The 24,802-nt window shown below is 44.0% G+C and overlaps 1 protein-coding gene across 3 annotated transcripts in view; it reads right to left on the minus strand.

Annotated features, from left to right (window-relative positions):
• GLP1R (glucagon like peptide 1 receptor) overlaps nt 1-24,573 on the minus strand; it is an 86,423-nt gene extending 61,850 nt beyond the window's left edge. For 2 of the 3 annotated variants that reach the window (XM_074579714.1, XM_074579713.1), the window contains exon 1: nt 24,410-24,573. In XM_074579714.1, the coding sequence (XP_074435815.1) occupies nt 24,410-24,499 (90 nt within the window). In that variant the 5' untranslated portion in view covers nt 24,500-24,573. Of the gene's footprint in view, nt 1-23,927; nt 24,038-24,409 lie in introns of those variants that run through there. The other variant, XM_074579715.1, reaches the window with a different exon arrangement.
• Nucleotides 24,574-24,802: the final 229 nt, after the last annotated feature.

Genomic DNA, 24,802 nt, shown 5'->3' on the forward strand with positions numbered 1-24,802 from the left:
CTCAAGAAAAACAGAAAGTCCTAGGACTTCAATAACAGCAAATATTGAAAAGAGTGTTCCACCAGCTGTCTAACCATGGGAGAGCCCCCTATTCTGTCACTAAGACTTCAAGTTTCACGGCATCAAGCTTTTGAACTCAGAGCCACAAGAGCAAGCTCTCATCAGGCACATACATCTGATCAATGCATGGAAGAGACCCTCCTGCTCTGCCTGTCTCTTCAGAGCTCCTCAGCCCAGGCCAACAGCACACCTCTGGTCCTGAACAGCAGGGGCTTTCAGAAACTTCTCAACACACCCCAGATCCCTCTCATTCCATTTCATCCTCTGCCTGAGCAGCTTCAAAAACAGTATTTTGGCCCATCCAGTGAACATCCTGAAAGAATGAACGACACTCTTGTCAAAGACAAGAGCATGTATAAAAATACCCTGCGTGGAGTTTTTTTGGTTTGTTTGGGTTTTTGGTTTTGGGGGTGTTTGTTGTTCTTTCGGGTTTTTTGTTTGAAATCAGAGGCTGAATTCTCAGGATTTCTCTCTCTCAGCTGAAAATAAGCACTGCCCCACATGGTCCCACATCCTGGCCTGCCTGCCCTCATGCCTTTTTCTTCCTCTTTTGCACACCTGCACAGCTTCAGAAGGGAGGGTTGGCTGTGCTCAGTCCCATAGCAGCCTATAATAGCACAGGGCACTAATTACCCCCCCCGCCCCCCCTCACCATTCTTAAGACCTGTTCTTCCTAGATAAGCATACACATCTCCTAAAGAAGGTTTGGAAACACAGAATGCTTCTGCCCCGAGTCTCAAATAAGGCATTTCACAGAACAAAAACAAAACTGACTTGAGGCATATTCCTGATCTCAGGACTTCTGTTGACTAGGCACAGGCGGCTCCCAGTTGAGCTGACTTATCGTTTCATAGATTGTTCCAGATACATAAGCTGTCTCAACAGGCAGGAGAATTCAGCCCTGACCACGAGGGTTTCCACTCTGGGACCAAACATCCCAGGTCTGTCCTGGGATGCTTCATTCGTTCTTTGAAACTGAGCAGTTTTCTCATCCCCAAAATTTTTGTTTTGACAAGGTGCACTTCAATGGGAATAATATCTCTTGGCCCCTAGCATTTTCCGGATCAAGGCAAAGTATTTGGCATTCAGAGGCACAGATGTCAAAGCAAGCTTTTTTAACACCTAAATCAACTTGCGTAACACAGTCTCAAAATTAAGAGAATAAAGTACAGCCTTGTATTTCAGCCCGCTACGAAACTAAGCATACTCTTGTAAAGACGTAAATAAATAAAACCAAACTCCTGTAGGGCGGGTAGGATAGACTGAAAATGTGTTACAAATCTTCGTTCTAGGAGCTATTCTGTTTTTTCTGTCTTCAATGATGGACAGACTGGGACAAGAACAGTTACCTGCAGAGTTTTTCTGACCCATGTCAGAAGAGCTTTTTCCAGCCTGGAAAGAGGTTTCCTCCTTGGTCACTGTAGGACCCATGAACCCATATGCTTACAGTTGAAGCAGACACATATTTAGATTGACAGCTGTTGTTACCAGAATATGTTATTTTCATTATGATATCTTTCATCTGTTTAGTAAATGTTGCTGTCAAGGGTGTACTACATGAGCCAGTCATAAACATGACAGAAGACACTACTGAGCAACTGTGCAGAGACACAGAAGAAAAAAAAGCAAAATTCAAAAGCAACTATAACTCAAACTCTTGGAGAGCAGAATGCAATCCCACAATTAGTGGGAGACAGAGTGTGCCAGCGCTCATTAGAATTAAATGATCATAGGGCTCCTGTACAAGGAGATTTTACTTTGCATTGCAGATCTAGACACATGCTTTGTGAAGTGCTCTTTAGAAGAGGACTTTTATTGATGCAGTTATACAACAGAGCAAGCAAAACAGCAGAATAGAGTTTAAATTACATTTTTAGACAGATACAAAAGGTGTAGCATTAGAAACACTATGGAAGGAACAAAGGCAAAGTTGAGTAGTGTTGTGAGAGCCGGGCAAGCTACAAAGCTGAAGATGAGAAGAGTGCTTTAGATCTACCCTCACAGATTTAGAAAGAAAATGTAACCTACGCTACTGGAAGAGGAACTCAGCATTTCATTACAAGAGTTGTAATAACATAGTATTCTAGAATGGTTTGGTTTGGAAGGGACCTTAAGTTCTAATTTCGCTGCCATGGGCAGGGACATCTTTCACTAGATCAGGTTGCTCAAAGCCCCATCCAACCCATCCTTGAACACTTTCAGGGATGGGGCATCCACAACTTCTCTGGGTAACCTGTTCCAGTGTCTCACCACCCTCATACTAAATAATTTCTTCCTTGTATCCAATATAAATCTACCCTCTTTCAGTTTAAACCATTACCCCTTGTCCTGTCACACTACAAGCCCCAGTAAAAAGTCTCTCTCAGTCTTTCTTATAAACCCCCTTTAAGTACTGAAAGGCTACAATAAGGTTTCCCCAATGCTTTCTCTTCTCCGTGCTGAACTACCCAAGTGTTCTTAGCCTTTCTTCACAGGAGGGGTGTTCTTGCTCTTGGATCATTTTCATGGCCCTCCTCTGGACTCTAACAGGTCCATGTCTTTCTTGTGCCGGAAGCCCCAGAGACGGATGCAGTACTCCAGGTGGGGTCTCATGAGAACAAAGGGGGAGAATAACCTCCCTTGACCTGCTGGCTGGCCATCCTTTCTTTTTATGCAACCCAGGATACAGTTGGCTTTTTCGGCTGCAATCACACATTGCTGGCTCGTGTCAAATTCTTCATCCACCAGTATCCCCAAGTCCTTCTCTGCAGGGCTGCTCTCAATCCATTCATCACCCAGTCTGTACTGATACTGATGATTGCCCAATCCAGGTGCAGGACCTTGCACTTGTACTTGTTGAACTTCATGAGGTTCACATGGGCCCGTCAAGGTCCCTCTGGATGGCATCCCTTCCCTCAAGCAGGCCAACTGCACCACTCTGCTTGGTGCCATCTGCAAACTTGCCAAGGGTGCACTCAATCCCACTGTCTATGTCATTAATAAAGATATTTAACAGTACCGGTCCCAGTACAGACCCGAGGGACAATGCTACCGTGTACTATCACTATAGAGTACAGGGACAGTGAGGGGCATATTGGGCTGAAAAAGTAGAGGAGATTTAGGAATTCAGATGCCTGATCACAGGCACCTACTGTTCCTCTCAACATGCACAAAGTGCCTTGCTTTGTCTCCTGCCACAGCTGCAGAGAGAAGGTGCCGGGGAAACCTGCACCTTACATCATATCTGTTAGTGCCATACAGAGTCTTGAATACTGTAGCAGCACTAGATGCCTACATTTGGGCAACTGACTCATCCTGAAAGCCTCTGAGCTCCTGAAGCAAAACAAAGCAAAGACCATCTGCCAAAAGCTGGACTTCTGGCTCCTCTTGCTGTGGTTTAAAAGGCAATTAGTTAAGTTGGTTCTTTATGACATACCAGACCAAGTGCATTTAAAGGGATCTGTTTCTTAAGCTTGTAACTGACTGGTTTCTCTGTAACAGCCAGCAGTGGTCCGGACCCAGAGCTGGCTGAGCAAAGAGACAGACACAGCCCCACAGTGCCAAAGAATTGCAACATTTGAGTTTTCAAGCACAAAAAAAAAAAGAGGATTAAAAAAAATAAAAATCCCAAAAGTAATCATCACAACCCCAGGGACTGAGGGAACATCACTTTGTTGTAAATAACCTGTATTTTCACTCGGCAAGAAAAACTCTAAATCTTCTCACCTTTCACACCAAAGTGTCCTAAGGGAGTTAAGCTCCCCCCCCAAGTTTTCAAATGAGTATTTAACAGTCACTCTTCTTAAAGAGCCATGGTGCTGCATCAGAAGGCAAGGTGTAGTGGTTTCCCTGCCCGCCTTCCCCCAGGATCACAAATCCTATAGCAGTATAAACCTGTCACCAGTTTGTCATCCCATCACTGCAATCCCTCCAATAAGCTCGGTAACATGAAAAAACCCCAACTAAATCAGACATATTAACTTTCACAGACCCTCCTCTCACTGAATGCGTTTCCATTTACACTTTTTTTTTATTTTTAAACAAACTCAGTTCTCCAATTAAAAAAGAAAAAAAAGATTTGATAGAAAAAAAACAATTGCCACAAAGCTATTTAAAAAAAAAACCCACCATACACAAGACTAAAAGTTCCAGCATATAATTTCATGGGTACTGCATCCACTGTTGTATAGAGTGCTAGAGAAGAATGCAATCAAATCATTATGGCTTTTTGCAGTTCTAGTCAAGAGCAGTAGTTTATTTTTGTTTTAACTACTGCAAATTAACTCCCTCAGCAGCTCGTTGTCACAGTGTCTCAAGGTCCACTGTCCCACCATCTTCCATATTGCTCTTTCCTGCCTACCCATCCCCTTGCCAAGACAGTTACATGTAGCGCCCTCGCAAATTGCTAGTGTTTTCATCAACAGCTATGACACATTTGAGAACAGAGCATACAAGAGAAATTCTGCCAGTGAAGCTCATTCTCCAGACGTCATCCGTTTTCCTTCCAAATGTTAAATTAAAGGCAATGCAGACGTACAGCTGTGCAGAACACAACGACAGGACAGAACCCCAACAACGATATCTTTGCAGTACCACATCGTATACAGTGGAGTTCACTTTTACTTGGTTGGATGCAGAGTGGTGTTTTACAGCCTGCATATAACCTTACACTTCTCAGCGTTCAACCCGCACGGCTGCCAAGTGTTATGTTCCAAGGGCTTGATTTGTCAAAAGCAAGACAGGAGCAATGTTGCATAAAGGCTAGAGTCTTAACGCAGCCCAATATGGAGAAACACGGAAAATGAACAAAAAAAAAGAGAGTAATAAGACAAATGAAAAAGGTGCACTGAGATGGTACCCAGGGACTGCGCTCTGATCACATGAAACACAGAAGTCGCACAGGTTGACAAACAAGGACCAAATCAACACGCATGAAGTTAAGCTCACATTGGGTGAACATGTTATTTTATCCAAAGTTTGAAGGGAAGATCTTGCACTCCCTCGGCATCAGAATCAATAGGAGCCATAAGCTAGAAAAAAATAATCTGGTACCAAACTCAACTGCAGCAGCATCCTCAGAACTGTGTTCCCAGGCAGAGGGAGCCAGAGGACGTTACCACTTCCAGAGACCACCCAAGCATGGAACTTGCACTTGCATTGCTGCCTTCATCCCACCTCCCATCTCCCTCTACTTTCTTTTAAAAGAGAACTTAGAAGAGCTTAGCTTCCCTATACAATGCTGCCTTTTTTTTTTTTTATGCTCCTGAAAGCCTCTAAGCAGAGAGGTAATTTAAAGCATCATCTTAACTTGACAACAGCCTGCTGCATTTGTGAGGTCTTGGGAGCTAAGGCTGTATGGTCATCTTTCTGCAGAACTGATGGTACACGTAAGAGTCAACAGCTGGTATGAGTGTGCTACAATGTTTGCTTTCATTTTTTGCACAGTTTTGCATTTGCTTTTACTTGCAGAGGCCAATTCAGCTTCCTAGAAGGCAAAAATAAAACAGCTCCACCCTGAAACCTTAATTTTCTGCTTTCTCATTCTCTCAGGACAGTGAACACCGCCTTCTACAATATTTAAAGTTACAATCAGACAGAATTCATCTAATTGCAGGACACAGGAATGAGAGCCATTAAAACCAGAAGCCTTCATTAACACATTAATTGAAATTAGCTTTTTCTCTTTTTTTATTTGGGGGGGAGGGGGACGTCTCTATTACAGTACTGATTCCTTTAGAGCTCTCCATAGGACTAAGCAGGCTCAAGACTTTGAAATCAAGAAATTCCAAACAATTCTTAACTGGCTCAGTATTCACTGTAACATCATTTGTTATCACCTTTGACTCAAATGATTCGGAAGGTCAATAACACCCTCTCCTCCTCCCCCTTTATACAAGTAAAAGCACCTATCAAATTTATCCAGAATAGATTTATTTCCCAGTTTTTCCTACAGTCCGGCTCAGTCAGGGAAGCGGACTATGGAAATACAGGCAAGTCAAGTTGAATTACAGACTTTCCTTACTCTAGGACTGCAAAGCAACTTATGAACCATGCTATTACTATAGGAATCGGATCAGGCTTTTCCTCAAATCCGAATTAGTCTACCACAATACCTCTTTCAAAAAGACCACTGTAGTTTTTTCATTTTGGAAGTACAGCAGAAGTTATTATGAGAGATGCCAAGTGTTACAGCAACCAAATGGGTGACCAAGACACAAGCAGACTCCGGGAGTTCCTTCTTCTCCTAGTTCCCCAAGGAACAAAAGTGACAATAATATCAGTTCTGTGAAGTTGGTACCATGACAGATGCATGTGTAGATGACACAGAAGTTCATACAATTAAAAATCATTCTGTATGCTTAATCCCGAGATCTTGCTTCAGTACAAGCTTTCCTTGAGCTCAGATGATTTTGTAGTTTAAGAATTTTAATAAAAAAAGCAATCCTCAAACATTTCTTTCAGTAATCAATACTGGGACAGTTTATCAGACATCCTACACCAGGAGACTCTCAAACAAACAGAACAGCAATTTTCCCAATTCCCTCTCTGAGTATTTTGATTGTGTAAGAAATAAAATGGGCAAGCAGCCTGCAACCCATTTCAGTATCACACATATATCAGCGCTCTGTTCTCCCTATTCCTCTACATTCTCACCTCCGCTGCATTAACCTTGCATACACAATATTCAGATACTAATAACCCAGTCCCTCTTCTGCCCAGAGATCCTGGCACTGACTGCACAAGTTGAATCCGTAGCAAAGGGCCTATGAATTCGTTCTGCAAGGCAATCCCGGCAGTAGCAGAAGAGAGGAACTCAGATGCAAGATGGAACCTCTAGTTTTTCAGAAGTTTATCCTTACCCCATCTTCAGGCCACTTCTAACAGGCTTTGATCTTTGTCAGTTGGAGTCTCACAACATCATTTTCCCGATACATGGGAAAATGGGAGAAGTTTTCAGGGATGGAGCTTATTTCTTTACATCTGACAGATATCACAGCCTTCAGCCCTGCACATCTGCTGTGGCAACAGCTCGTTTCAAAGACAGTCATAACTCCCTACAGAAATCAGCCTGTCTCCCCCTCAGCCCCTCCTTCCTTTCCATACTCTTGCAGAGGTACACGGAGCTAAAGAGGTTTGTGGCTTACGCTGCAAAAGTGAACTGCAGTTGTACTGATGTTAAATCTGAGTCGACTTATATTTCTTCCCACCTTCTCCAGTGAGACCTTCAAAACAAAGGGGAAAAGTGAGCAATGGAGGAAGACTGCTGTTTGGGCAGCAAGCACCCTGGCTTTCAGAAAGCAAGAGATAAGATAAAGCCCAAGAGCAGGGTGAAACAACTCCATAAGCCAAGCAAAGAAAAACACGCAGAGAGCCTCTCAAGAAAGCTGTCCAGCCTGGGCAAATGGAAACCCAGAAGAAAGAGCTGCCCCTCCAGTCAAGTCTCTAACCTTTGTCAACACGAATATTTTAAGTTGTGCACAAAGCTTCCCCTCCCCCAGCTCCAATTTTCAAAGCACTGAGGGAAGCAGTGACCATGCGGTAATAAAGCTGAAAATGGATAGGTCACTTAAACGAATTAAAATCATTCCATTAGTTCCATGTTAGTAGTTTCACAGCCACATATTTCCCATCTGACATTAACCTTAAATCAAGCAGCACTTGTAGGAACAGAATAGATTCACAGAGAAGAGGCTGGAGAAAAAACTTGGGAACTTAAATTGCAGTGGCTTTATTTGACGTGTCTTTTCTGAGGAAAAGTGTTTTTTCTCTGAACTAACTTGCTCTGCAAAGGATTTTTATGTGTTACATCTCAGTTCATCCTTCAGACATACTTCTGGAGCACGGAGTCATCTTGCAGCATAACTGTCAGCATTAAAAACAGCATCAACCAGCACTGCTGTTGGAAGAAGTGGTTTCTCTGTCCCCAGAGAAAGGCCGTGACTTCCTCCCCCACGCCTCGCTCCCCTCTTCTCCTTATGCCACCATAATCACTCGTGCCATCACGCTGTGAGCTGGACGGGCGAGCTCTCCTGGGTAAAATTAAACAGACAAAATGTTTAAGAGGGTAAGAGTTGCTGCAAAGCAGGGGGGAAAAAAAAGCAGCACAGCTCACAGCGAGGTGTAAGAATAATCTTAATTATCCACCATCTTAGAACTAAGAGGAGCCTGAAATAATGCCCACTACTTGTATAAAAATGTTAAGCTAGCAGTCAAGTGTTTATTACTCACAGATAAGCAAAGACTTGAGGACTTCAGCTATTGGAGAAACAGCCCTCAAGGTCTCTTCATCTACACTTGTTACTAGACAACTCATGATTTTTCACTGTTTGGTGAATGGTACATGGTACCATGGCAACCTCGAGGCCAGAAGAACTCATGACAATATCATCATCAATTTCCTGCATAGTACCTTCTAGAGCCTCACATTAACTTCTCCACCCACCTCACACCTGCTAGTTTAACCAGAAAATACCCCTCAGACCCGCATCTAATCTTGAAGACTCCAAGTGCCAGAGACTCCACCGCACCCTTCAGCAAGCTGCTACTGTGGTTAGGTACCTTCAGTATTGCATTCTGCACTCATGTCTGCTCTGAGCTGAATTAACCATGCAAATAAGTTTTCTTAAAAGGAATTACCTTGCAAAACAGGAAGGACATCACAATAGTTTTAATTCATAAAATAGGACTGATATGATGAAGATACACCCAATTCAATTTCCCCTAGGTAACAGGTTGGTTAGTAACTGTGACGTTAGATCACTTCTCAGCCATTTTACAACACTGTTGGGCGAGTATCAGATTAAACAGCCAATAGTTATTAGTGAAAGAAAACACAAATTGCATTTTTCAGAGCGTTGCTGCCGTATGGTACCGTGCCAACACTCCAGAGCCCTGTGGAGGGGAGGCCAGGCTCCTCCAACCCACAGCTATTAAGACCGAGTTGGTTTCTGACAAAGGACCCAGCTGTCCTTTAGCTTCAGCTGCCACAGACTTTTCGGATACTTCAACCTTCATTAGCATTTTTTAAACTGTTGGTTTGTACCTGTTGCCATCAGCTCCCTTATCTTTTTGTTATACATTATCGCTGGAGTTATTTTAGCCATCACTTCCATTTCTGACAACAACGGTTTAAGTTGTTACAGAAGATGACCACACAGATGGAGGTACTTGGGACACCACCAGCATCTTGCACACCTCAAAGTTAAAAGTATTTGGGCATTTATATGATGATTTTTTCCTTTGACATAATTATTACACTTCGAAGAGGGACTGGATTAGGTAAACAAGATAAAATCTGTAGATGGAAGTGCTGCAGTATCAGGGCTGTCATCTGCTTCCAGAGATGGGTAAAAGTCTGGACTACCCTGCCCAAAAAATAAGTTTGTTCCTCGCAGCTAGCAAACTAGCACACAGATATACTACAGACAACAGCTCCTCTTCCACCTTGGGTAGCCTTTTGCTTTAGCAGCATAGATTTTTGAGGACAGAAAGTTCACCGAAACATCTGAGTTTAAAGCAGGCAAACTAGCCACTGTATATGAAAGTTCTGCTCAAACATCAGACCAGCCACATACATACGCGCGCGTGCATGCACACACACACATTCCCCTTTCACCCTTCCAAAGCACCCAGAGAATACAGCATTAGATGTCTTTTGACTTTCTCCTTTCTTGCTGTCTTCTTCCTCTCTTTCTTACTGAGTGTACTTGGAATCTAGGAAGACGTGACTCAAAGCACAGGGCTGTAAGTGGATTCACAGTTTGGAAGCATTAATAGCCCCTGTTCACTTTCCAGCTTTAATTATTGGATTCTGTCCAAGTTTGTCAGCCTTATTATCTTCCTTTCTTATACACACACCCACATGTAATACTGAAATTCATTTTTCCTTTGGATGTTATGAAAACGCAGCAAGTCTCAACCTTAAGATTAATATTTTCAAAGCTGTCCGAGATTGCTCTTGCAGTTTTATTCAAAGAGCACCTTTCAAAAGAAACAACGCAGATTCTCTCCTCCATGTGCTATTACTCTGTCACAGCTAGCTCTCAAAAGGCTGAAAGCAACCATTGATATTCCTTTAAAACAGACCAACACCACACACAAAATAAACCAAGTTATTCTTTATCACCAAGTAATAACACCACAAATTTTAAACCCTACAAGGCATAGTCAGTAGATCAGATAGACCCTTAAGATTAACATGTGGTACCATACACATTGTAGAATATGCTGCAATGAAGACTTTGGCTAGTGAGACAAACATTCTTGATACCCATGTAGAGTTCTAAGTGCTAAGTGGAAAGTAAAGGAAAAGAGAGCAAAGAAAGTTCAGCTGTGAGTATATTCCTAAATCCCGTAGCCAAAAATCAGGCTAGCATTGTCGGGTGCATGAAAAACCTTGTGCTCCAACAACCTGCAGGAACAGCTTCTGCTCAGTTCATCGTAAGGTGCATTCTCCTCCTTTACGACAACCAAGATTTATTCAGATCCTGTGAATAAGTCTTCGTGTATACAAACCTCTCTCAACCTCCTTTACATAAGTTTCCAATTAAAGAGAGTCACAAATTCATTAAAGTTTCATCCTGTGCACTTCCTATCTCCAAGACGAAGCCTCATTTTGCTGTATAGACTGTTTAAAAAAAAGAAAAAAAATACAAAAAAGGACATTTTTATTAGCTTTTCAAAAACAAAAGGAACACCAATGCTCATCACTACAACCCAGCAAGGCCCCAGTTGAGTACAGGATGTCACTAGGCTGATCGCTATATAAACAAGTGTTTCAGTCAAAAAAAAAAAAAAAAAAGAAAGAGAAATCCTGAAAGCCTCAGTCTTAACTGGAGCTGTTCAGAAGTGTCCAGTTTATGGGATTCAAGGACAGAAACAACACAACCGAAAAAGGCAGTAACTCAGTCTATGGAGGACAGGAAGACAATCTGGCCAGAGCTGGGACATGCTCCCTGGAGGAGCCCATTAGATGAGCGGCCTGGGCAACCGGACAAACACACAGCAGACCGGCCAGCTCATCTGCTTTGTTTCTACCAAAACTTTTAATGGAAAGGACACTAACCCGCAGAACATTTCTCTTGTCAGATTACTTGGACCAGAAATGGTCAAAAACTTAAGAAGGCGCCGGGGTGGAGGAAAAGACAGATGAGAGGGGAAAAGAAGGCTAAAGAGAAAGTGATTTAGTCAAGACCAAAGTAGGCTGACACTTTCCATTCCCAACTGTTCAAATACTTTATTTAGTTTTATGATCCAAACTGGAAAATAAGAGATGAGCATTGCAAAATAATCACAAAACAGTTAGCTTGCAAGGGTATTGAAAGTTGAATATTTCCACGTCGGCCGCCTGTCATCCCATACTTGACAGTCTTCCAAACTTGCTACGAATTTGCTATGAAATTATCTTCTCATTTCCCAGTGATACAGTCTGCTGCCTGTACTGCCTTTCAAGAAACACTTTTCTTTTGCGCTGATCCCAGCTGTCCATTGAGGAGGATACAGACACTTTGAACAGTGTAATAAATCTGTTTATTTCCAGAGCTTGATTCTGCTCCAAATATTTCCAGCATGACAAAAATAGAGGAAAGAGGGAAGAATAAGAACAGCTATAAATTAAAAACAAACCAAACAGCTCCAAAGGCCAAAAAGTAGCATCAACATAAAGATCATCATCTCAGATGCAGTTTGGGGACAAGAGAAAGTATTTGGAATTCAGGATTTTTAGGCAAGTTCTTTCTAGCACATTAACTGGAAATTTAGTCTCGATCAGCCAGTACACAGGCGCTCACCATCCCTCCCCTTCTCTGAAGTACAGGCAAATTCATGAATTACTTGAATGTATGATTTTTCTCTAAAGCTTTATTTAAGCATTGTGCCAAGCAGCCCAGATAGAATGGCAAAGCCAAGATTAAAAGAGGACTGTATGTGCTTCTGTTGAAGAAAAACTATAGAGTATTTTCAAAGGGGACAGCACACAAGCAAAGATTAAAGCCAGGCTGCGAACCAAGTAGCTGAACCCGAGGAGAACTCGGCAAGCAAGGGGCAATACAAGGGACAGACATGAAGAAAACTAATTATCAAAAGCTTGAGCAAGTAGAAAGTTAACCTCATGAACTATAAAGGATGTTTATATTAGCTTTGTTCTCTCAATATTACGGCCTTTAAGCTCCCTAAGAAGTACGCGTAGCACCGACTGACAGCTTACTTTGTTATTTAGTGCCTGGCTGTAAAAGAGTATACTGTTTGATAGTACAAATAGTCTCATTGATCAATATGTCCACCATGCAGCTGTAACCCCTCCTCCCCCCCAGTCAATTACACAGGAACTGAGAACATTTTCAGGAAAACATAGCACTTCAGTCCTGATTCAATATAAGGAGGGATTCATACTCTACTGCTCTCTGTAGCTATTACAGATATTTCCAAGGCACCATCGTATTAGTACCCAAGCATGCGGACTCGGCAAACTAAGTGCACACAGAAGAAACCTCATCACTATCACTCCTTCCCCAAAACAGGTATTTGGAAAGGGTCATCTCACTACATAGAGTACGGCAACATGCACCTGTGGTCATTCTACTTTGTAATTAACAGTGGCAACCGCTCCTATTTTCTATGCAAGATGCAAGACAACACTGTAATCCATTTCCCTATTTAATAATTAAAACATATGTCCACAGGAATGTTAATCACCCAGCTCAATCTCCCTAAAATGAAGATACCAAGTTTGCAACTTAAAATCTTTGTGCAAGATAGTCAAGGAAACAATGCAAAACACACACAACACACACCCACATGCCCCCCGCAAGCCCAAACTTGGGCATTTTTGTCATCGATCAGCCACAGGATGGTCCACCAGAATTGCATAGGGACCACAGAGACACATTTAGCAGAAATCTTGAGCCAGCTCTGTTTCTTCTCTTACCTGACTATTCCAAAAAAAAAAAAAAAGCAAATGCGGATTAAAAAAAGAAAACTCTAACAAGAGCAGCTTGTGAGCGAGCCACTAGCTTCAGTTTGGCCAGACTCCTTGCCATAAAGGACCACTGTCTTGGAAGACACGTCTCCTTTGATTGCCCAGACTAACCATGAATGGACAGCAACATGGACAGCTTGTTACCCATCTTGTCCTCCTTTCCTGTCTACAGCAGTCAGAGCCTGGTCCCCAAGGAGGACCCCAACTACTTGTTTTAGCTGAAAGCAGGTCCTTCCCACCCATCTCCACACAGAAATTTCTGTTGAAAACAAGGAACATTTTATCCTGAACAGGATAAATTGAAGGAGTTTGCCCACAATACACTCCCCCCTCCTCCCCCAAGTCTCTACTATTGTCCCTCTGGGAAAAGAAAGGGCACCCTGGGAGATCACTATAAGGGTCCAAACAAGAGACTGCTGTTGACATTTGAAAAGCCTGTGACACCCTTCTGCCAAAACCAAGCAGAAATAAACCTGCGCTAACTCAAGGCTTCTTTTACAGAAAACTAGTAGTCTACAACTGTAACAGCTTCCTCTAGAATGAATACGTAGGGGAAGAGATTAATCCGTGTAATCACGTACCCATTCACCTACTCATGTTTCATTGCTGGTGCAATCACATAAAGGCTTATCCGAGTCCAATCAGGTGATTGTAAGTCTGTTGTATGGAGATTTATTAGAGCCTCGCATCTCTTGGGGAAAAAAAAAAAAAAAAAAAAAAAAAGAGTTGCGGATGGTGAAACACCACCTGTAAACTCAGTTCCTAGCTAATTAAGAAGGATGAAGGGTGGTAGAGCGGGGAAGAAGGCATGAGTGAGGAGAAAGACGAAAGCTTCCCTGAACTGTCAGAGGATGTCCCAACACTCCTTTACCCTAAGCAGCAAGGAAGTAGGAACACAGATTAGGAAATACAGAGCTCTTTGGCTGCTCCACATGGATGCTATCTTACCACAGAAGTAAATAAGTAAATAAAATTTTCCACCACAGGGCCAGCTCTAGGTGGCTCTGCTTGAGCAGGGAGGTTGGACCAGATAACCTCCAGAGGTCCCTTCCAACATCAGCCATTCTGCGATTCCAGCCTTGAGACACCAATGTAGCTTAGACACCAAAACAAGTGGAAAAAAAAAAATAATATCAAGAAATGCAGTTTAAAACCCCAGCTTTGTTTCCTGCAATTTACAGCCAACTTAATAGCTTTGCAATAGTAGAGATAAGAGTTCAAACTATAAAGCTAACATTCTTTTATCCTTACATCTCATTAGTAATAGAATCAGTTTTATTCTAGAAAGCTTTAATAGCCTCATTCATTACCACCAGGTGTCTTAATCCCCAAAGAGCAATGAACAAATTCAGAGCAGACCGAATTATTCTACAGATACCTTCTAATGCAAGTTTATCCTTGAATGAACAATAGCTGCCCCCTACAAGTCCATAGGGAGCTGAACGGAATGAGACTGGATGCAGGTTTTCTTTCGCTGTTTGTGTCTTTTTGGGGGGAAGTTTTGTTCTTTTTTTTTTTTTTTGTCAAGCTTCCTGTGTCAACTTTAGTTAGATTCAACTAATAAACAGCACAGGAGTGCTAAGACATAAGCTTAAAGTGCATCTATCACAACACCAAGTATGTTGGAACCTAGTTTTCTGAAATACTGCCCGAATAGGATGTTTCTGAACACCTTTATACCTGAATTTAGAGAAATCATACATATTAGGGATTTGGGGCTTTTTGAAAGAAGCCCGCTACAAATAAAAATTTTTTGACATGCAATTTATAACTACGCAGTGTCACTGTAAACAGCATATAACAACTCCCTGTCTTTTTTCTTTCCCCCCCCCCCCCCAGAGTGTACTCAGCTTGCAGTGTCACCAAGTTTAAAAGGAATAGGATCCTTTTGTTATTCTTAGAGTGATGCACTTCAAATGGTACTTGATGAATTTTTCTTCATTAAGAAACAGTAAATGAGAAGGGCAATAGATTAGAGGACACCACAGCATCTGACAAAAGCAAAGACCAATAGCTATTTCAAAAAATTCAGATCAAATCCTATATCCTTAATTTTCCCATCTCAAGGGATAAAAAATAAAAGCCTCCTTCATTCTGTATAATTAGCTTTGTATAGCAGAATACTTTTTATTTGGCAGGAATGGGACTGAAGGAGGAAGATGGGGATTGACCTAACTGAGTATCATTGATCCAACGATAGAGGGCTGTATCTGTTATTTGTAACCCACGCACAACTGTATGTGTGCAATACCCACAACACTTTTAAAGGCGACTTACATGGAAGTGTAGGGGTTTTTTTCCAGGTCTGACTCTTTCCACAACAAGAAGGTAGGCTGTTAAGTTCCTAGATGTTGGCGTTCCCTTCAAACTTTGTGCTTCCTACTCAATTTCACCTAGTGAAACACAGTTGAAAATTCAAGCGTCGATACCTACATTCTCACCCTGTCTGAAAGGGGCTGAATTTGGATTTTTAGATGCAAAACTCAGCACAACGATCAGTCTGTAGAGGAGTCACAGCCAGCCATAAAGGCAACGGACTTCTGGACTTCCCAGACCAGACAGGTACCTTTCCCTGCCAATCTATTCCAGCTCCCAGGGGACTCGCTGTAACTGAGTCTAAACACCACAAAGATCAAATCAGGATGAGTAAATTCATTCATTTCATGAAGTAGTAACTAGAATAGAATATTCTGCAACTTATAAACCAAGTCTTTTGAAAGCTTCCTGGTCTTCCCCCTCCAATTCAGCATCAAGACACCTGACACTTGCCAGTGTCTTCTGTACACCCAACTCTGTAAGCCCAACCCTTTACTGTATGTCAACATGTCTTACAGCAACAGCTTCTGTACAGCATGCTAAATGCACCAGAGGAGCAAACAAAGTTACCAATTTCCATCTTGACAGGTTTTCTCCTCAAATTTCCATCTTGAACATTTTCTTCAATTTTTCCCACATTGCCAGGAATCTATGCATGTCAGGAAATGAATTTTATGAAACAAGCCGTCAGACATCAGGCATGTCAGTCTCTCCCAGAAGGTTTGAAATAATTACTAGTTTGTCACACGACAGCTGAGTAGTTATATTAACCCCATACTTCGGAATTTCTACCAGGCACCTGCGAAGCAGAAAACTAGACCAGAGATGCCCTCCAAAGGGAGCAAGGCTTCTGCCATTACTTTACCTGCAATAGTTCCGAGTCTCCTTTACAGGAGGAAACAAAAAAAATCTGCTGGGTTGCTGAGAGCACATATGGCATGCTGTGCCTGGGATTTCTCTTCTCAACAAAAAGCTAAGAAAGATCCAAATATCAGAGAAGGACACGAGACAGAAGTCAAGAGAAGGCTAGTCTAACGTTTCCAACCCCTCCCCAAAGATGGGGCTTTAGTGATGAACAGCAGCACAGAATACAATCTTCAGCCGCATTCACCGAGGCTCCTGCTAACATGCACATCAAATACTTTCTTGTATACTCTGTGCATATGTGGCCTCAAATCTAACAACCAACTTAAAAACAGTCTCTCGCAGACCCTATGTCCTTTCTTCTCTCCATTAAAAGCTGACTATGTCATCTTGAAAAAATAAAAGACTTTAGTGATGAGATCTCTGTAATTGCAGGGACACACCAAATCCTCTCACTTGCTATCGTCCTAATGCCCTGTACAGTGACAGCAAACTTCAAAGAAAAAACCTGATGTCCTACAATGCTATGGAAGTTCAGTTCTGTTTTAGGGTGGGGGTTTTGGTTTTGTTTTGGTTTGTGGGTTTTTTTTGGGTTTTTTGTTTGGTTGCTTTTTTTTTTTGAAGGGGGTTGGGTGGATTTTCACACCTATCAAGATAACAAGGTAATCCTCCAATTTCTTTGCTCTAAGAGATTTTTAGAGGACTGAGTCACACTTGCTGCAGTTCAGAAGTCATCTACTTGCCATCCCTCCTTTATTCCCCCCAGTCACACCCCTACATTGTCATGCAGTCCAGTTACACTTGTTTTATATTAGGGCTTTTTTCAGATTCTGAGAAAGACTGAACTGATGAAAGATGAGCAGATGCGAAATGTGACTCATAACCTGACCGCATTAAAAACAAACTCTTCGAAACTTAGTTGCAAAGAGTTGACCTGCAGTGAAACAACTGAAATATGCTTTGAGCAAAAAAAACCAAACAAAGACACACAAATATTCTTCAGAATGAAACAATACATAAGGATGAATACAGTATCCAGGAGATCCTGGTCAATACCATGAGCAGTGTTGCTATCTATAGAGCAGAAAGGGAATATTAGCAAACGCAAAAATAAGACAGTAGTTTCCTATGGGAAAGAAACACATGGAAGTTCATTGCTAGCAGAATTCAGAGGAAAAGAAAGTTTGATGCTACGTATCCTGAAATATCCCGAGTCTGATTTTAAGAGGTGCAATCCACACACTCCTTTGGAAGGTGTTTTGTACGTCTCCTTTGGTTATCAGAGCTCAGCAGACAACATGGTAAATCTTGGTTATGGTCTCAGCTGCCGTTCCTCAATTGCTTCAGCACATAAAATAATGCTCACAAGTAGTTGGACCATCTTTCAAAGCACCAAAGAAATACCCATTATGAACAACAGCCAGAGCACTCAGGAGGCAGCTCTTCTGGTAGCTGAGCTTCTCGCCTGCATTTGGCTTGCCCACACATAAGAGCAAGCCACAGTCTAAACAAACTACTCACGCTGCCCCAAAAACATGCTCAGGTTTAGGACTGTTCCGTAAGCTTCTGCCAAGCACCAGAGGTGCGCTCAATGCAAGAGTCTTGGTGGCCACCATTCTTCACATGTGGAGAAGGATCTATATGAGAGCACTGTTTTCCCTCCAGCTTCTCCCTTAGGCTGGCCACAGCAGTGTTTTGGTTTTCCTGGCACTAGGCCTTTCAGTGTGGCTCACTTTTCAGACTGATGTGCTGAGCAGCACCAGAACTGCAGATGTCAGAGGGGTTACCAAAAAGTTCTAGTCAGAAATGCAGCTCTTTAAGAGAGCAAGATTGTCCTATGCAGATACGTCCATACACACCCCTCTTCCTGTTTGCCCTGAAGACATTAAGTCTAACAAATTGGCAAGAAACAGCTTCTCAACTATTCTCAAGGAGGTCACAGTCCAACATTTGCAGAAGGTTCTTCCACACAGATCTTTACTCTTTAGCCACTTCCAAGGCACAACCAGAAAGCAGGTTCACTTTCCTGAACTCCTCCCATGGTACAGCAGAGAGAGCGTGTGGGAACAGCAATAGAGCAAGGCAAACAGCAGCAGCAAACAGCAGCTGAACCTACACACCAAAACAAGAACTCAAGTTTCAAAAGTTGTCCCAAAGGCATCAAAGAAGGCACTGGGAGAGTGGCAGGGCCTGTGCCTAAGTGAGACAAGGCAAGAACAGAAAAGGAGAAAGCACATGAGCTCAACAGACAGAAGAGACAGAAAAATATGGCGACAGGGAAAGCCAGCATATAACAATTTTGGAAAAAGACAGTGAGAGGGTGAACTAACAATGAAATACAATCAATTGCAAGAAAATCAGCAGTCAATGCCAGACTGCACTAAGACATCAAGCCATTAACAATCAATTATAGCGAAACAGCAATAAGACGTAGTCAGTAAAGTGATCAGCTGAAGGAACTATTCTTTTCGACGTGTGTAAACTACAGTTTCCTTTACCCAGCTACCACTTTTAATTGTTCATTCAATTGAATTAAGCCTGCGTCTATTCCATACATAGCTTCTGTATAGTATTCGATACACAGCTTTGCAAGCTGTATCAATTCATTCACATACATCGGAGGGCAGGGGCTGTTGCTTGTTTCTTTAAGAAGATAAGACCATAAAGACTAAGGGCAAGATAACTGGTAGAAAGCCACTCATGCCCTCCTCCACAAAGATCTGCCACACTGTACCCCTGGAACACTGTAAGGCTTACTGAAGTCCTGATAAAACTGCAGGGATTTTCCCTTCGCATGGGTCCACATTCATGGCAGTAAGAGTAGAGTCATCTACTTTCCTTCAGCAGTGGAAGAAGTGGACTTTACACCGTTACAAACCACAGACGCTGCTGCTGCAACTTTGCCTGGAGATTCTCTTCCTACCTGTGAAGATGGACACACATTTCATAAGCTCCTCCACATTCACACCAAAGGATCACTGAAATGCAGATCATACAGGCCAGCGTGCTTGCAATTTACAAATACCAGTTTCCAGTAGTGAACAGAAAGAAGCATCAAAGATCAGTATTCAGCCACCAGCAGCAAACCTATAGTCACCTATCGTAAGCTGACATTTGCTGCATTTTGTATAAACTATGACATTTGCAGGGGCTACCTTCCATTTGGCAAGCTAGAGATCCCTAGATACTGTTTACCTTATCCCTTTTCTGATGGGAAGCATTGGATGCAAGCATTAAACTTGGTCTTTTCTTGGGTAGCCGGGCTAGGAAGATTTGAATCAATTAAAGGAGTTCCTGAACAATGTTTTAATTCAGCCTCACAAGAAAACAAGATTGCAGGGCTCAAATGGAAGGTCTCTTCTCTGTTGAGCAGACAACTTTTTTCCATAGCAAAGACATATCTGCTATTGTGTAAACTTACTTTTGTTAAGACACAAACTAATAGAACCAATATGCTGCGCCAAGGAAACTTGAGCAGACAGCCTTGGCGGCAGTACACACGCTGGTTTACCACAGAGAAAGAAATACAAAAGCTTTTAATGAAAGAAGTGGAACGCAAAGATAATAGCTTTCATTTCACTACGGCACTGCAGAAGGAAACAATCAGGTTTCCAAAGGACTGCTCCAAGTTATAAACTAGTGAAGGCCCTGTGGATTTCAGAGATAACAGCTCCTCCTGGTTTGTCCTCTCAAGTAAGTGGCAATCAATCAACAGCAAATTAAAGCTCGATTTAGTTTGACAAGTTAACAGAAACAGGATATGATACAATACCTTTAAAAAAAAATCTCTTTGACAGCCAGCAGACAACTGTTTATGCTTTGTATATCAGGCCTGGTTTCACTGAACTTTACTGCAGCTACAGAGCTACAACTTTTGAAGGGCAGGAGTTTTAGTTATGCAAAGCTCCATCACTTTAAGACCAAGTGTTTCTTCTCACAGAAGAGCGCTATACGTGCTTCACTGCCGATACAGCCATGAAACGTGCCCTTCCATACCCAGCTGAATCTGCATACACTTCATCTCAAATACTTTTGTCCAAACTCTTTCAGACTGCCGCCTAGTTTGATGGGGGGGGGGGGGGGGGGATGTACAGTAATGGCACTAGAAATATGGGGAAAGGTAGAAAGATTTGACAACTGTTTCACTAACTTAAGCTTGCCCGGACCAGACGTCAGAACTTTAAAACAACACAAAGGGCCAAGTCATTGTTCTGCTGCGTGAAATACAGTCCTTTCCTTTGGCCCTTGTAGATCTGATATCCTAGGCTCCTTAAGCCTGAAGTGTTCTCCCCCTCGCCCCCGCCTTTAGGTTTGGGATATTATAACAAGTAATTAAGTATCTTCTTTCTAGTATGTATAATCACATTTGCCAGGTTAGGGCATCTGGTTTTATAGTACAGACACTGTTACTAACTTTACAGAGTTTCTAGAAAATTAGAGTTGTTTCTGACAAAAAAAAAGCAGACAACAAAAAAGACATTATTTTCTGAATACATAAAGGTGTTAGTCATTTGGGATGCCAATTCAATCTGTATTAATTTAGATGATTATACTATTAAGCAATTTAAAGTTCTATACCATATTAATATAGTCATGAATATAAGTGGCCTGCAAATATTAAGTTTTGAAGAACCTGGCCATATTCCCGGGAAAGGAGCCCATTGCCTAGAAGCCAGCCAAGTATCCTTTGATAACCACAGCAAGGTGGCAGAGTGTCAAACCTTGTCTCTTCATCCTTTTCTCCATTGCTTTCTATACCACTGCCAGTATGTGCTGCTGAGGCTTGTCTAGCACGTTTTGATTTTCAGAGTTCAGGCAACAAGCAAACCAGCTCCAGGCAAGATTTTGGGTGCAGAAAATAAAGGAAAAGAGGAACGCAAAACGTCCAGCCAACCTAAGCATGGAGGGGGTTTTGTCCAGGTGAAGTAATCAAGGCCCTTAAACTTGAAATTTAAACTACTTCTTCAAGACTTTGTCCAAGTAATCAAGATGCAGCCCAAGCCCCCATCCCTGCTTCTCCATGGACTCACTAGTCTCCGGGTCACTTTTCTATTTGTTTTTCAGCCAAACACCATAGCCATTTTCCCACCCTAATGACTTCTAAGGAACACAAATCTGCAGGGCAGTAGGAGTCAGGAGCCTTAGTTCAGTTCTCTCAGGATTAAGGGAACGCAACAGAAGACGAGAAGTCAAAATATGCATGGTCCCGGAAGCTTGTGGCAGCAGTACAGAGGCATTTGAAGCCACTCCTTCACATTGCATCTTTTCATTTTGGCTTATCAGGATTCAAAGCTAGTCCTCTCCAAGACAAGTACCTGATCCTAAATACAGGTGCTGCAGAAGGAGAAGCAGCCACAGGAGGCTTCAGAAGGCTGAGCAAGTAGCAGTAACTATATGCGCCCCTAACACCTGCAGCCTAAAGAAGTCATGCTGACCATTGCTTTGGAAAACAGACTAACAGCTGTATCTAAATAAGCCTAAAAAGCACAAGAGTAATTAAGAGAGTGCCAACAACATACACATACTTAAATGCTCTCACGCTCTAATTAATGGTAGCACTGATATCGATGCAAATACTTTTCTATTCCCATACAAGAGCACTTCAGAAATAATAGCTGAGGAGAGCAGAAGATCTGCAACCTTTCCACTGAATTCAATCGTTTGTACTTCCACCCAGGAGCCTGTGTTATTCACATTTCAGCCTGAGGAACAAAAGCACCAGGGCTGTTTGAAGAGCAGAAACCCCAATTAAGAACAGTGGCATAGCTCCTGTCTGCTCTTCACTGAGATTTAAACTACTTTCTTCAAGATTATCTTTATCAAACCTTTGAGCCTAAGTACTACATAGAAAACCGGGATCTGAAATCCAAGAGAGAACCGGATGGTAGGGAACCTGCTGTGTGTCAGCCCTGGCAGCAGCATGACATTGCTGCTCAAGGCCAAGCAGGGAAAGGACACAGGCTTGTCATCAGTAATAGGAGTCTGCAATGCAGCCATGTGCTACCAGCTCTTGGTCATTTTACTACTCTCAATGCAGCAAGGAAGATCTAGACAGTTATTTAGCAATTTCCAGTCACCCTGCATTTAAGATGATGGCAAGTACAAAGCACTACCTCAAATAAAAACTCTGGATTTTTTTTTCCCCGTCTATGTACATTTTCAGCTTCTTCTCTTTCTCACTTGTTTAAGGGGTTGTGGGGGAGAGAAGGGAAGGCGGAAGTGAAAACAGTAGTCACAGCACCAATAAAATAATTCCTCCCCCAACTCCGTATCAAACCATTCTGCCTTCCTCTCACACCTGTCTTGCCCATTTAAACCAGAAGACCTTGCAGCTGACTGCTATCACCTGAATTTCACTACCCACTACTAAGCAGTCCTATTTTCAGTTTAAGTATTACCTTTAACATTATTCTGAGGTGAACCTGAGGAAAGACCTCTGACCACAAGAGTCCCATGCTTTTGTATACTTAGGACTGAGCAGAGTATTCTGTACATTTTCTCAGCATACGACAAGCACAATCACTGCTCGAGACAAGTTGTTGGATAAGACCCTCTAGTGTCAGAAGAGGTTATAAAAGTAGTTGTTTTATTGCAAGGCTGAAGTCAAAGGGTGACCACAGTGTTAAGACTAGAGAAGTCTCTTTCTTCTCACCTCCCCCCAGTTCTGTGTCCAGTTAAAGATGACCCCTTTGCTAGGAAAGGTACCTCATGTGGATTCTCCGCCTCTGGCAGCCCCACGATTAGTTTGCTCAGTGCCTTATCCTGTCAAATAACAAATGCCTCCACGCATGGAAGCTCCCCTGCCCCTCTTGGGTCCCATTTCAGTATTTGATCCTCTTCATGATGGAGAGATTTTCCTGACTGGAATTTTCCTTGATGTAACTTTGTGCCTGTTGCTCCTTTAAGGGCCTGACGTCCATAACAAGGAAAAACAAACCCGCCAAAAAACCCAGAAGCCAAGAACCTAAGACAACCTTACAGACTTCAACATAGTTGGGAACTAAACAGATCACCTTCTTGCTGTTCCTTCTGTATAAATCAGTAACCTCAAAGACCTCCAGCAACTGAAAAGAAGTTGCACAGCCAATAAACATGGTCCATCATCAGCTTCGCTTTCCCTCCCTTCACCTCTGCAGCCCACCACCTCTTCAGACTTCTTCAGAGTCTGCCCTTGCTCACCCTACAGTAGCAGCCCTCCTCCCACCACATCCACACTCTCCTGTCTCTCTCCCTCCCCAACCCCACCGAACTGCAGTCACCCTTCTCTGTCCATTGCCCCTTCCCTCTTGCCCATCGCCTCTCGCTGCTCTTCACAACGAGTTAAGACTTTGTCTTCCCACCCCTCGCACCGTGTGTGCCCTACGCAGCCCCGCTCCTGCCCGAGCGGCCTCCCCCCGAGCCTGCTCCGGCCTCTTCCATGGCACAGCTCGGCCGGGCCGGCAGCTCCACGGCGCCCACGGAAGAAGGGGAAAACCCCAACGGCCTCGTTTGCTCCACCCGGCCGCTGCCGGGGGAAGCATCAGGGCGATTCTCCCGGCGCTCCGGCCAGGCAGCGCTGAGGAGCCGCCCGTGGCGGATCCTGCCCGTCCCCCGCCTCTCGGTTCCAGAAAAGGGGTTTCCCACCCGCGTTCCCTCCTCCACTTCTACCGCGTCCCCGCCCGGCTCGTCCCGCCTCACAGGCGACGCCACCCCGCTCCCCCTTTCCCACGGCACCGACTCTGCCTGACATTACCGACAAGCCTGTTATTTCCTGGGGGCGAGGAGGGGGAGGAACCGCTTCCTCGAGGGCAACGTCCTCGCAGCAGCGTCTCCGCTTCTTCCCTTCCCTCGCCCAGAACCCAAACTCTCCCCCAGAGACGCTCCGCCGGGGGGGGGAGGCGCGGAACGCCTCCGCGCACCAGCCCCGCGGCCGCTCGTTCTGCTGCCGAGCGTCGGCGCGGGCTCCCAAAAAAGTAACGCGTTTAACTTCTAACCCGGCTTCGAGGCGCACCCGGGGAACCACGAGCAGCTGCCGCCTCCCACAGCCCTCCCGCTCCGCGGGCGCGGAAAACCGCGGCGGAGAGCAGCCCCCCGGGGCCGCCTCCACAACGAATAACCTCGGGACGCCGAGCCGGGCAGCGGGGGGATCAGCCGGGCAGGTGCCCGCGCAGCCACAACGCCACAGCGCGGCCGCGCAAGTTGAGCGGAGGGCGCCGGCACCTCCGCGGCACTCACCTGCCTCAGCGGGAGGGACCTTCCCGCCGCCGCCAGCAGCAGGAGAGCGAAGCCGAGGAGCGGCGGCGCCGCCGGCAGGGAGAAGGGCATGTCCAGGGCGGCCCCCCATGCGCAGGGGCCCGGCGAGGCTCCGGCTCCCCGCGGAGGCTCCGCGGAAGAGAAGGGCAGCGCGGTGGTGAGAACTCCGGCGGCCGCTTTTGTAGCGGCGGCGGGGGGAGGCGGGGACGGGGCCGGCCCAGGTGCGGCCCGGCCCGGCCCGGCGGGGATGGGGAGTCGCCGCGGCGGGGGTCGGGCTGGTGGCGTCAGCGCCAAGGGATGTTTCGGGGAGGGGAAGGGAAAGCGAAGAAAAAAAACACCAAAAAAACCAAAACCTGAGAAAGCGGCTTTGCGAGC

This window comes from Larus michahellis, chromosome 3 (genome assembly GCF_964199755.1).
Source record: "Larus michahellis chromosome 3, bLarMic1.1, whole genome shotgun sequence".
Classification (NCBI taxonomy): Eukaryota; Metazoa; Chordata; class Aves; order Charadriiformes; family Laridae; genus Larus; species Larus michahellis.